We start from the raw sequence: 11,640 nt of genomic DNA on the forward strand, positions 1-11,640 counted from the left end.
CCCTTTTTCAGATTTTGCTTACTTCAAACCATAAAAAGGTAAAAGGAGAATAAAAAGAAATGAAAAAGGAAAAGATCTTATAATTTGATCAATATTTTTTATGACTTTAGTCACTCTAAATCTTTAATTAATTAAGTGTGTGCATATATACTTTCATAAATATTGAATAACCAATTCAAAATTAAAATTTCCTATACTTTTGTTTAGTATCCTAGTATTTCGTATGTCTATTTTTTCATAACTTCTATTATGGTATAATATTAATTACTTATAAAAAGAATATTATACTAAATACTTAGTTAAATACAATTCGAAAATATTAATAACTTAAAATCCTGAAATTTTCCTACTTAAACTTTCTAATTTTTTTAAAAAATCATTAATTATCGTCAACTCGAAAAGAGATAAAATTTGAGTAGACGTAAATTAGTAAAAATATTTCTTTTCATTCTAAGAATAAGTACTCCTCAGTCCCTAATTACTTGTCAACTTTTGAATTGACACACCTATTAGGAAAATAATTATTGATATAGTGTGTTTACCATTTTTACCCTATTAATTATGAATTGGATGAATCAAAAACTTAATATTTTCAAAAAAGTTCTACATTTTCCAAATCGAGAGTATAATAAATTAAAAAATATTTCTTTCTTGATTTGTTAAAATAGACAAATAATTAGGAACAACTAAAAAAAATAAAGTGAACAAGTAATTAGATACATAATAAATAGTTTCTTAAGGAGCGTGTACTTATTTTGAAACGGAGATAGTAATAGCTAAGAGGGTTAAAGTGTTTGAATCAAAAACTTCAAGGGGTTAATATAGTAAAATTTCATTTTTTACTAGTTGTGTGCTTTATTGGGTAAAGTGAAAGGGGAATTTCAAATACAGCGAGCTGCACACCACATTTTGTTTGTCTTATTCACACTCTTTTTTTAGTATACTAAACACCTCTGTTTGTTGAAGGAGGAAGAAGAGGTTTTTTTTTTTTTTTTTTTTTTTTTGTGGGTGTGAAGAAGAAAGAAGAATGGAGAAAGCTTTAACTAAAGTTGGGAGTATTAAAGTTGGAAGCTTTTGGCTAACCAAGAAAGCTAAGGCAGAATTCAACAACATATCTCAAGACATCAATGTATGTTTCTTTCTCTTTTTTTTCTCATCAAGATTTCATTTTTCTTGTTGTTTCTTCATTTGGGGTTTTGTTAATTTAGTTTTTGGATCTTTTAATTGTATAAAAATAAGCCCCATATGTTCATTTTTCAAATTGGATGTTTAATTCTTGTTCAAAGATGCATAGAGGGTAGGTTAGAGAATAGAGTCTTATATTGGTTGAGGAATGAACTGGTAATGTGCTTATTTGAATTTGGTTGATCCTCGTCTCATGAGTTAGCTTTTGGTTGAAGGCTCAATTGAGAGCACAAACACAAATAGACTCGACTCTGATACCACGTAAATCACAAGTTATTTGAAATTTGAATATATAGAATTCTCTGTGTTAGGCATTGGTTAATCCTCATCTCATGAGTAAGCTTTTGGTTGAAGGCTCAATTGGGAGCACAAATAGGAATGAACTTGACTATGATACCATGTAAATCGCAAGTTATTTGAAATTTGACTATATAGACTTCTCTATGTTAGGCATTGGTTAATCCTCGTCTCATGAGTAAGCTTTTCGTTAAAGGCTCAATTGAGAGCACAAACACGAATGGACTTGACTCTGATGCCATGTATATCACAAGTTATTTGAAATTTGAATATATAGGATTCTCTATGTTAGGCATTGGTTAATCCTCGTCTCATGAGTTAGATTTCGGTTAAAGGCTCAATTGAGAGCACAAACACTAATGGATATGAATCTGATGCCATGTAAATAACAAGTTATTTGAATTTGAATATATAGGATTATCTATGTTAGGCATTGGTTGTAGCATATTTTTGATTATTGAGTTTTGGTTGTCTACTTGTTAAATTGTGAGATTCTAATCTATAATTAGGAACTTTTAAAGAGTTGTCTTCTTTCTAACTATCATTATTAGGCTACTGAGGAAATTCTTAAATAGGAAATAAGAAAGACCAACAATTTTTTTAAGGTCTCAAATATATGTGCCGAGCATTAGACTAAATAGCCGTAGGGATAATGTCTCCGTACATCCTATCTCCATAGACCTCACTTATGGGATTACATTTGCTGTGTTATTGTTGTTGCATTAGGCTACCAGCTTAAACGAAATGTGACGAGACTTCCTTTGTTGGTGATCTTTGTCCTTCCGTATATGGCATCTTAGCTAACAGTAGATTTACACGTTGAAATTGAAAGAAAAAATCTGTGTGTTTTACATGCTAAAACCCGAATCAACTATTCTTGGTTGTTTGCTTGATTTCACGCTTGTTTATCGGCCATCAATTTAGCTGTCCTGTTTATATCATCGAAGCAGATTGTACTATCATCTGACATTCCAAACGCCGAATACAAAACTTTAATCTGTCTTAACACCAACAACTTGCACTTAACTAAATGATTATTTATTGTCACAGAGCATCTCAAATACTGTTGAAGAGAAGGCGAAATGGATCTTTAACAAGCTAAAAGGTGCATATTCATTTTACAGTCTTGTAGTTACTTCTCCGATTATTATTTATTTGTTTGATGATAGTACATTGTAGATCTCATTTAACACATGTTAACCGCACAATGGATTCTGAGAAACCAAATCTTTTTCCCTGATCAGGAACGCCTATGAAGAGTTTGACAGATCTTCTTAGAGAACGCAATCTCCCACTAGGCCTTTTCCCCCAGAACATAACAAGTTATGAATTAGACGAGTCCAAATCAAAGCTAACCGTTCACCTTCCCTCCCCATGTGAGATAACCTTCAAGGATGGCTCTGTGATTAGGTATGCTACGAGGGTAAAATGCATTTTGCTAAGAGACAAGCTTATTGGAATAGAAGGAATGAAGACTAAAGTCTTAGTATGGGTGAAAATCACAAATGTGTCTGTTGAAGGCAACAGGTCAGAGAAGGTTTCGTTTACTGCTGGAGTAAAGAAATCAAGGCCAAGAGAAGCTTATGACATTCCTCGCGATGCAGTTACAGTAAAAGAGTTTTGAGAGTCCGTTTATTCATACAAGTACAAATCCTCAACGATCAAAAAGATCATCGAGTAGGCTATGTTTTCATGGTTTTCTTGGTCACTCACTTCTCATCGTTCCAATGAACACTTCAGGAATGAATTATATGGAAACATGTTACAAAATGGTGTTTGGCAATTTAGCATACTCAGCTAGATTGTAACAGTATTGGATGGTTATACATCTAACTTTTTTTTTTTCTGGAATTTTTCGAGATGCTATTTATTATGGTTTCTATTTGAAGAAAATTATTCAGCTATCTCATATTATGTGAGTCTAATTGAGTTGTTGAGTAAATCAATCTTGAGATATTCTCCATTTTCTAACAAATTGTGTTTGTTTTATCAACAGTTTGCACTTTAAAGGGTCGTTTGGCAAGCAAGAAAATCCCACCTTCTGTATGGAACAATAATCCTACCATTTTAGTATAAATGATGGGATAAAAATAATCTCAGGACTTATTAATAGACATAGCCAAACATGGGATAAAGTTAATCTTTAATTCTATACTAGGATTACTATCCTTAACCCATGTACCAAACGACTCCTTATTCTTTTTCAACACATTTTATTCTACTTAACCAAACAGGAAATTAAAGGCCAAAGCTTAACCAAAATTCTCAAAAAAATATAATGATAATCAAGTGTTGAGATAAAGGGGCAGCTTTATCAATTGAATTGATATTCAAGAGCATTCTCAGTTATCAAAGAAAAAGAAAACTTGTCTAATGAGGCTAAATATAATTTTGCAACAAAAAAGAGTAGATCACTAATTCACAATGGTTCTATGGATGTATAAATAACAAAACTGCAATATGAATGCCCAGAAATGTGGTTTTCTTTCTTTTGGCATCTGCTATGTTGATCCTATCATGTATCATTGCCACTCTTTTATTTCCCTGTCCTGTTCTTGTTTACACAGGGATAACACTTGACTCCCGGATAATCTCATATATACATACCGCGTTCTCAACAACCAACAAAACGATGATGCACCATTCTAGTAGATCCGATTTTCTGTTTTGAAGAACTTCCTGAAGAAAGTGAATGTTATGCTGCAACAAAGGAAAATTTTGTTCAAAAAAAGTATCAAAGTGTACTTAACGAGATTGTATAAGTGCAATTGCACATAATGTTATGAAGTACATAGAGCTTGCTTATAATTAAATTCACAACAGAAGTCGGTGAATGAGAGTTGAAACGAATATCCTGAACGAAATAGTAATGAGTTAAGAGGAAAGATCATCTACAAACATAGTCATGAACGGTGCCCAAAGTGGCTTTTGATATATTGTTTTTCCTTTTTGAAGGAACTGACTGAGACCTATCTGATGTATCAACATAAATATCAACTAAAGTCAGCTACTTCCTTCCCTTTATCATTACTTGTTCTTCGGTTGGGCAGTCACATTTATAGACAAGTCATGCTAACACAAATTTGGTCTCGGAAGCAACAAAAATTTAAGATAATCTACAAATAACATGGATCTAATAAAGAAAAATAGGCCAAACAAAGGAGATCAATACCTCGACAAACTTTAGTTTGAAGTTGAGGTTCCCAAAACGTTGTGAAACCTCGTATTCCTCCCGAAGGTACTCAAGTATCTGAGCATACTTTGCATCTCTCCAAGCAATTTCAGATCTTAACAATGAGTTGCAAAACAAGGTAATAATTTAGAAAGATCATCAATGACAACAACCACTCTACATCAACTCAAAACTTAGAAGCTCTACCATCCTACTATACACACATTTCTGAAACTGTGAACATTTGGTTACTCTACAAGTAAACATTTTGTCTTTTAAACAAGCACATCAAACCAGAAGAAAGAACCCCTGAAAAACTAGGAAGCTTGCTGGGTGGGAAACCTCATAGCAATTGTGAGATTGCAAGTAATCCAGAATCCCCTAAAGGCAAGTTTGTCTTCTTCTTCCAGAAGTCTTTGAGAGCCCCCAAAACATATCTGAGATTGCAAATAATGTCTAAACATGAATTTTCCTAAAGGTTGAGATGTCGAGTCACTACAAGCTTCTGTATACATGGATTACCCCACACAGAATCCCAATGCAAATGAAAGTTAGGAATTGTAACAAGAAATAATCTTCAAGAGAATCTGTTCAGCACATGTAAGAATCAGGACTCTGTTCAGATAGTTCACTGCCACAAATACAGGTTTGAAGGCAGATTTTGTGTAAACGATGACAAGTCTCTTGTTTAGACTAATGGAGACATGATGGTCTATTTCTTATCCTTCTATCTCCAACAAAAATCTGACAAAAGAGGAACTTATCCTTTCTGAAAGAAAAAAGTACAACATATTGACCAACAGCAAGAATGAAGAATGTCGAGCAGTACTTGACCACTTTCAGGGATAGAGAAAGCACACAAAGCCACTTTTAAAACATTACCTTTCAAAGATACCTACTTTCAAAATTACATCAGCTATATTTGAGTTAGCCTTGCCCACAAGTTGGAACAATTTCTTCCTTGTCATTGTGAAAGTCCCTGTTTTCTCCATTTCACGATTTATCCCAGCAAACTCTTCAACCATACCATCAACCTACAAGCAGGATAGCATCCAGTTTCATTGAAGTTAGAACTACTAGCCAATCTCTTTCTACTTATCATTACAATTTTGTGCTGTCTGTTTTATTGAAACATGCTTCTCAGCTTTTCCAGACAGTGGCAGTAAGAGTTGTATGATTCTCAAACAGTTACCATTAGTTGGTTCAACCATAAAAAAGTTCTGGAATATCTACCTGTGAGACAAAGTAATCAAGGGCAATACTTTGGCCAAGCACACTGCTTATTATACGAATACTATCTGTGTCCAAATTTTTCAGAACTATGTGATCTGCGCCTCCCTGCATATCCTCAACTAGCAATGGCTTCTCTTTTACAGCATAGTCTGATAGAAAGTGAAGAGGCCTTCATAATAAGAGAAATATTGTGGACGGTAGAAAGAATGTTCAAAAGAGAAGATTACAAGTAAGCAGTGTAAAGATGCAGCATTTGGAATGTTTATCTGTATTAAGTGGAGAAAATGACCAGAAGATATTTAGAGAACATCTTGTTTTAGGCACTGCTTCAAATGCCACAAAGAATCATACGGTTTTCATTCTCTTCAGTCCAAGCAAGCTCCCAGTATCACATAATTGACCTTAATTAGCTGGCCGAAATTGTAAGTTGCTAAACCAACCATATTATCTTAGTCTAACACACATAGAACGAATTAAGATCTTCATATGCTCAATTAGTCAACTCAAACTTACTTTCCATTTCCCCCCACTTTGTCCTATATATGTATAAGTATATAGGAAGGGAGCACCCCTTATATATCTATAGGAATTTTGTTTGGTTTCCCATATATCTAATTCTCTCAGATAAACAATTGCAGAAGAACATAAAAAACATACCATCTTTTTTCATTTCACGTAGCAGCCCAGATGCAAATCTTCTCACAATTTGCAAGTAGTACTCAGCTTCATGATCCTCCACATTGAACAGGACAACTGAACCATACTGGAATACAACCATATAACTGCAACCATTTGTGTTTCCTCCAAATCTAAGGAGCTGAAAACAAAGGTTAAACTATGAGAAAAGACCCAGTGCATTGACAGTCCATTCAGGCACAAGAATTTCATATATGATACTGCATAATCTGAATAAATGGTGCCATCATGGCAATGCATAATTAAATTCACCTCCAAAGAACAGAACAAAAGCCAGGAAAAATATAATTCTCTCTCTGCTGTTAATTAGGTGCATAGGAAAGGCTACAAGAGAGAAAATTAAACAAGTATCGTTGCGAAGAGAACTTAGAGTTCAAAAATAACAAAGATATCAAGCTGTTACACTTTTTCTTAAAAAAAGAAAAAATAAAGACTGCAAACTGTTCATGAAGAGGTTAAAAAATGTAAAGCTCAACTGGCCAACCAAAAGCATAAGACGGGTTAACATAGACTAAATAGGCAAATCATCAAGTCTTCATTTTTTTTTCAATTCAAATAACTGAGCAAAAGATCAACAACAACATATGAGCAAGACGGACACCTTCTACTTTTTATGTGTTGTAGTAGCCATTATTATACAACATTGAAGGTTGAGTTGCAACTAAACACACACAATATTTCAAACTCACCTAATGATCTTAATAAGTCAGGCCAGCTGGCTGAAGTGCCCCATGAACTGATTGGTCAACTAAAACAGGCTAACTAACTCAACTTGGGGTGCGGAGAGTGGGGTACCTATGATTCAACGGCAGGCAGCAGTTGACACAACCCTACTATATAAAGACATCGCCCCTACATAAGGAACATTTGTTTTATGTTGGAGAACACCTCTACAAGCTTTATGGCTTTCTACTCTTAGTGTTGCTTCAAATGAGCAGCAGAAAGAAGAAGAATTGATATGAACGTAGACTTTGAAATCTTGAGCAATTTAAGGGTAGTGAATAGTTGTTATTTGTTTGTTATTGTGTGAAAGCATAAACCCATGTTTATTACCGAGGAAACATTTACAGAAAGTATAAATTAGCTGAAAAGAAAAAACTTAAAAATAAGAATGTATTCCTTGGTTGTATTAGAAGTTTGAAGAATTCTAACTGTTTCTTGGTATGTACTTGGACTGAATGACTCTCCTCTTAAGAATCATCTATTGACTACTTTCTATCATGATTGACTTATGGAATTTGCTTCTCAAATTCAAGACTAAACAGCGGTATTCTCTAATACAAGTTGAAAAGATAATGAGAGATTCATGAATATGAGTAATATACTATACTATCATGTTAGTCAGACTGATAAGGCTCTTTACTATCCACAAAAGCAATAGAAGCCTACCAAAATACCTGACGATAATAACATGATTGTTTCTTGACACTATACATGTGCATGCATAATATATATGAGCTTGAAATAATCTTGAAAGATGTACTTCTAATCATAGAATGATAGAGACATAAGTTCATTACTTCATCAGGACATAACAACAAAATAGCTTGGTGTCTAGAATTTCTTCTTACAGTATTTGTTGGTAGAAGATTGAAAAATCTGAGGGCAATATGATTGGGTGAACGGGAGGATGACGGAAGAACGTCTCTTGGAATTTCAGCTTGCATGCGCTTCAAATCAATACTGCCAAAATGATGAATCTGAGAAAGCATAAAATAAAGAAGAAAATGCATTGATAGTAAATAGTGAAAGAGGTAGTGAATCCCAAAACAATTAATATACAGGACGAGTGACAAGGTCATCTTTTTGTGACAATGAAATAGCACCACAGAAAATTGTCAGTAGGTTACTATAAATGAATTGTAGCATTAATAACGCCTATGATTAAGTGGCCTTTTGCAGTCATTTGTAAAGTAGGAATATCAATGCAATTAGGCCAGCAAGCCTTAAGCTTGAACACACCATTACAAGCAAAGGGGATCCAAAATTTAAACTTTATAGGTTCGAATTCATAACTATACCACAACCCATCTAATTACAATATTCAAAATCTATAATTTATACTTATTCCGTTCTTACACATATACGTCTAAACCAAAGCTATTGTATACACAACCATAGCTTATTCACTAGACCCGCCTATGATTCCAAGGCCATAATTCTAGACCTCAAATCACACAATTTACTCTACTACTACCTGAAATCTTTACTAATTATACTAAAACAGTAAATCATGCAGGGGTGTTCAACAAAAAAGGGTTTCTTGATTCATTCACCAATAACAAACACCCTCCTCTCGAAAACCCCTCCTCTTAAGCATGATATAACTACAAAACAAAACAAACAAATAAATGAAAAACATATTATTTGTACTTATTCCATTGTTACACATATAAATAGTCTAAACCAAATCTATTGTATGCACCCATAGCTTATAAAATAGATCCTCCCATGATTCCAAGGCCATAACTTTTTTTTGATAACCGTGGTGTATGTGCCAATTGCACTCACCTCGGCTACCACCAGTTAGCAAAGGTAACTCTGTCCACCAAAGCTAGGACATATGGGAAGAAACTACTACCTAGTATTCCAATGCCATAATTCTAGACTCCAATCACACAATTTACTCTATCCACTACCTGAAATCTTTACCAAGTATACCAAAACAACAAATCATCCAGGGTGCTAAAAAAAAAATCATTTCTTGGTTCATTCCAATAACAAACACCTGAACGACAAACACCCTCCTCTCGAAAATTCCTATTTTTATGCATGAAATTGCCACAAAACAAAACAAATAACTAAATCACAAATCTATTATTTGTACTTATTCCATCATTACACATATACATAGTCTAAACCGAAGTTATTGTATGCACCCGTAAATTATATAATAAATCCACCCTCATAACTTTCTTTTGGTAATTGTGGTGTCTATATCAGCTTGCACACACCTCGACTACCTCCAGCCAGCAAAGGTAAACTCTGTTCATTAAGGCGAGGACATATGGGAAGAAACCACCTAATGTTCCAATATCATAACTCTAGACCTCCAAACACACAATTTACTCGACCACTACCTGAAATCTAAACTAATTAAAACAGCAAATCATCAAGAGGTGTTAAAACAAACAAGATATATCGTTTCTTTATTCATTCGCCAATAACAAACACCTAAACAACAAACACCCTCCTCTCAAAAACCCCTCTTTTTAATCATTTGACACAACTATATAACAAATAAAAATTCACAAATCAATACCTCGTGCAAAGGAAGTACGCTTTGACAGGAATTTTTCCGATTCCATCATCATCTTCGGACTCCAAAGATTGTGTATTATCAATCTTATAAGGTTTATACTCAAAATCATCCACATATTGTGGATATGTAGCTGGGGAAGCAGAAAAAGACCTGAAATTCAAGAATTGAATCGGTTTGGGTACTGAAACAGATGAAAAATTGCGGATTTTTAGAAATGGGTTTTGAGGGGTGTCTTGAATTGATCTAGATTTAGCAACAATACGAGCTACAAAGTTAGCAGCTCTCCATCTCCCCATGAACTGGGTATAGCCTCTCTCTAGCTTCTTCTTCTTCTTCTTCGGCACGATGTGTTTCTGTTTGTATCAATGAGAGTGGTGAAAAAAAGAATAAATACTTTAAAGAGTTTATTTCTTAGGGGTCACTCAAATAAATTATCTTCCAAATATTTCAAATTGAATTTTGAAAATTTATCTTCAAATATTTGTTTGATTATATGTAGTGTGGTAAAATAAATTTATATTTTGGTAATTCGTCCATCAGTTCATATTTTTTATGAGTTAGGTGAATGACCTTTTACGTAAGTAAAATATGGTTGATACTCATATTCAATTCATATGTTAGAATAAATTTCACATATAGCAAATACAAAAATTATATTTCTATGTTATAGCTATAGTTTGTATAATTGTGCTTCATAGCAAATATAAATATGTATATTTCGCTATACATATATCAAAGAAAATAGTTGTATAATCTGTTTCTGTTTCGGTATACATAAACAAAGATCAATTATGTAATTTGTGTTTATATAAAGCGAGAAAGATAGAAAGACAAAAGAGGGATTGGACATGAAAATATTTGTATTGTATAATTATAAGCGTAGACGAAGATATATTTATTTGTATGTGTATATACAATTTTCTCTCGCTTTATACAAACAGAAACACAAATTATACATTTCTGTTTGTATAAGCGAGGAAAGACTGGCGAGCGAGATCTAGGAAAATGGCGAACGAGATCTGAATGAGTTGAACGAAAATATATGTATATATATATACAATTTTATCTCGCTTTATACAAACAAAAACGCATTTTATACATTTGCGTTTGCATATAAGCGAAAGAGGCGAAGGAGAGAATGAGAGTGGCGAGCGAAATTCAACGGGATAGAGGCGAAATAGCAACAATATATTTATAGCATTTAATTTAAATTAATAATTTGTTAATATAAATAAACTATGAATAAAATATGAATTAATCTAGTGGGTTAAATTTTTGACTTTTATTCACTCAAAATTCATCTTAAAAAGTTATGTCCATATACCCTTCTTATTTATTTCTAACTAGATTTAGGAACGTGCGTTGCACGTTTATCCCAAGATACTTCATATAAATTTTGTATCGTAAAATTTATCATTGTTTCGGTAGAAACTACATAAATCTTCCTAGTAAAAATATTACATCTTTAATTATAAAATTGACTAAAAGTGCATAAAGTAAAAATAACTATCACACAAATTCAATATTCCAACGAAGATATTAAAATACAACATGATAGGTTAATGTATACAAAGCAACAGGCCATAGTAAATTATCAATAATAATAACACAACAATAGAAAGTACGTTGTACAATAACAACAAGCAAGAAACATGAATGTTAAACTAAATAAATAAAAAGAGACGAGAAAAGAGAGCATAGAGATTTTCTCATTTTTTTTCAATTGGTTTAAGTTTATATATTATTGTGTGAAATGTCACTATTTATTATTGGATAACATTGAGAAATACAAAGA

The 11,640-nt window shown here is 33.0% G+C and overlaps 2 protein-coding genes across 2 annotated transcripts; one reads left to right on the plus strand and one right to left on the minus strand.

The window, feature by feature from the left end:
• Positions 1–937: 937 nt before the first annotated feature.
• LOC107018998 (uncharacterized protein At5g01610) lies at positions 938–3,421 on the plus strand. The gene is made up of 3 exons (XM_015219586.2): positions 938–1,129; positions 2,533–2,587; positions 2,727–3,421. The coding sequence occupies exons 1-3, from the start codon at positions 1,028–1,030 to the stop codon at positions 3,104–3,106; spliced, it is 537 nt and encodes a 178-aa protein (XP_015075072.1). The 5' UTR covers positions 938–1,027; the 3' UTR covers positions 3,107–3,421.
• Positions 3,422–3,772: 351 nt separating this feature from the next.
• On the minus strand, positions 3,773–10,227 carry LOC107018693. The gene is made up of 7 exons (XM_015219238.2): positions 9,846–10,227; positions 8,155–8,266; positions 6,545–6,704; positions 5,888–6,036; positions 5,537–5,688; positions 4,655–4,769; positions 3,773–4,182 (listed from the first exon to the last, which is right to left on the minus strand). Exons 1-7 carry the CDS (start codon positions 10,139–10,141, stop codon positions 4,042–4,044), a joined length of 1,125 nt encoding a protein of 374 aa, XP_015074724.1. The 5' UTR covers positions 10,142–10,227; the 3' UTR covers positions 3,773–4,041.
• Between the last annotated feature and the right edge of the window lie 1,413 nt (positions 10,228–11,640).

This window comes from Solanum pennellii, chromosome 5 (genome assembly GCF_001406875.1).
Source record: "Solanum pennellii chromosome 5, SPENNV200".
NCBI lineage: Eukaryota > Viridiplantae > Streptophyta > Magnoliopsida > Solanales > Solanaceae > Solanum > Solanum pennellii.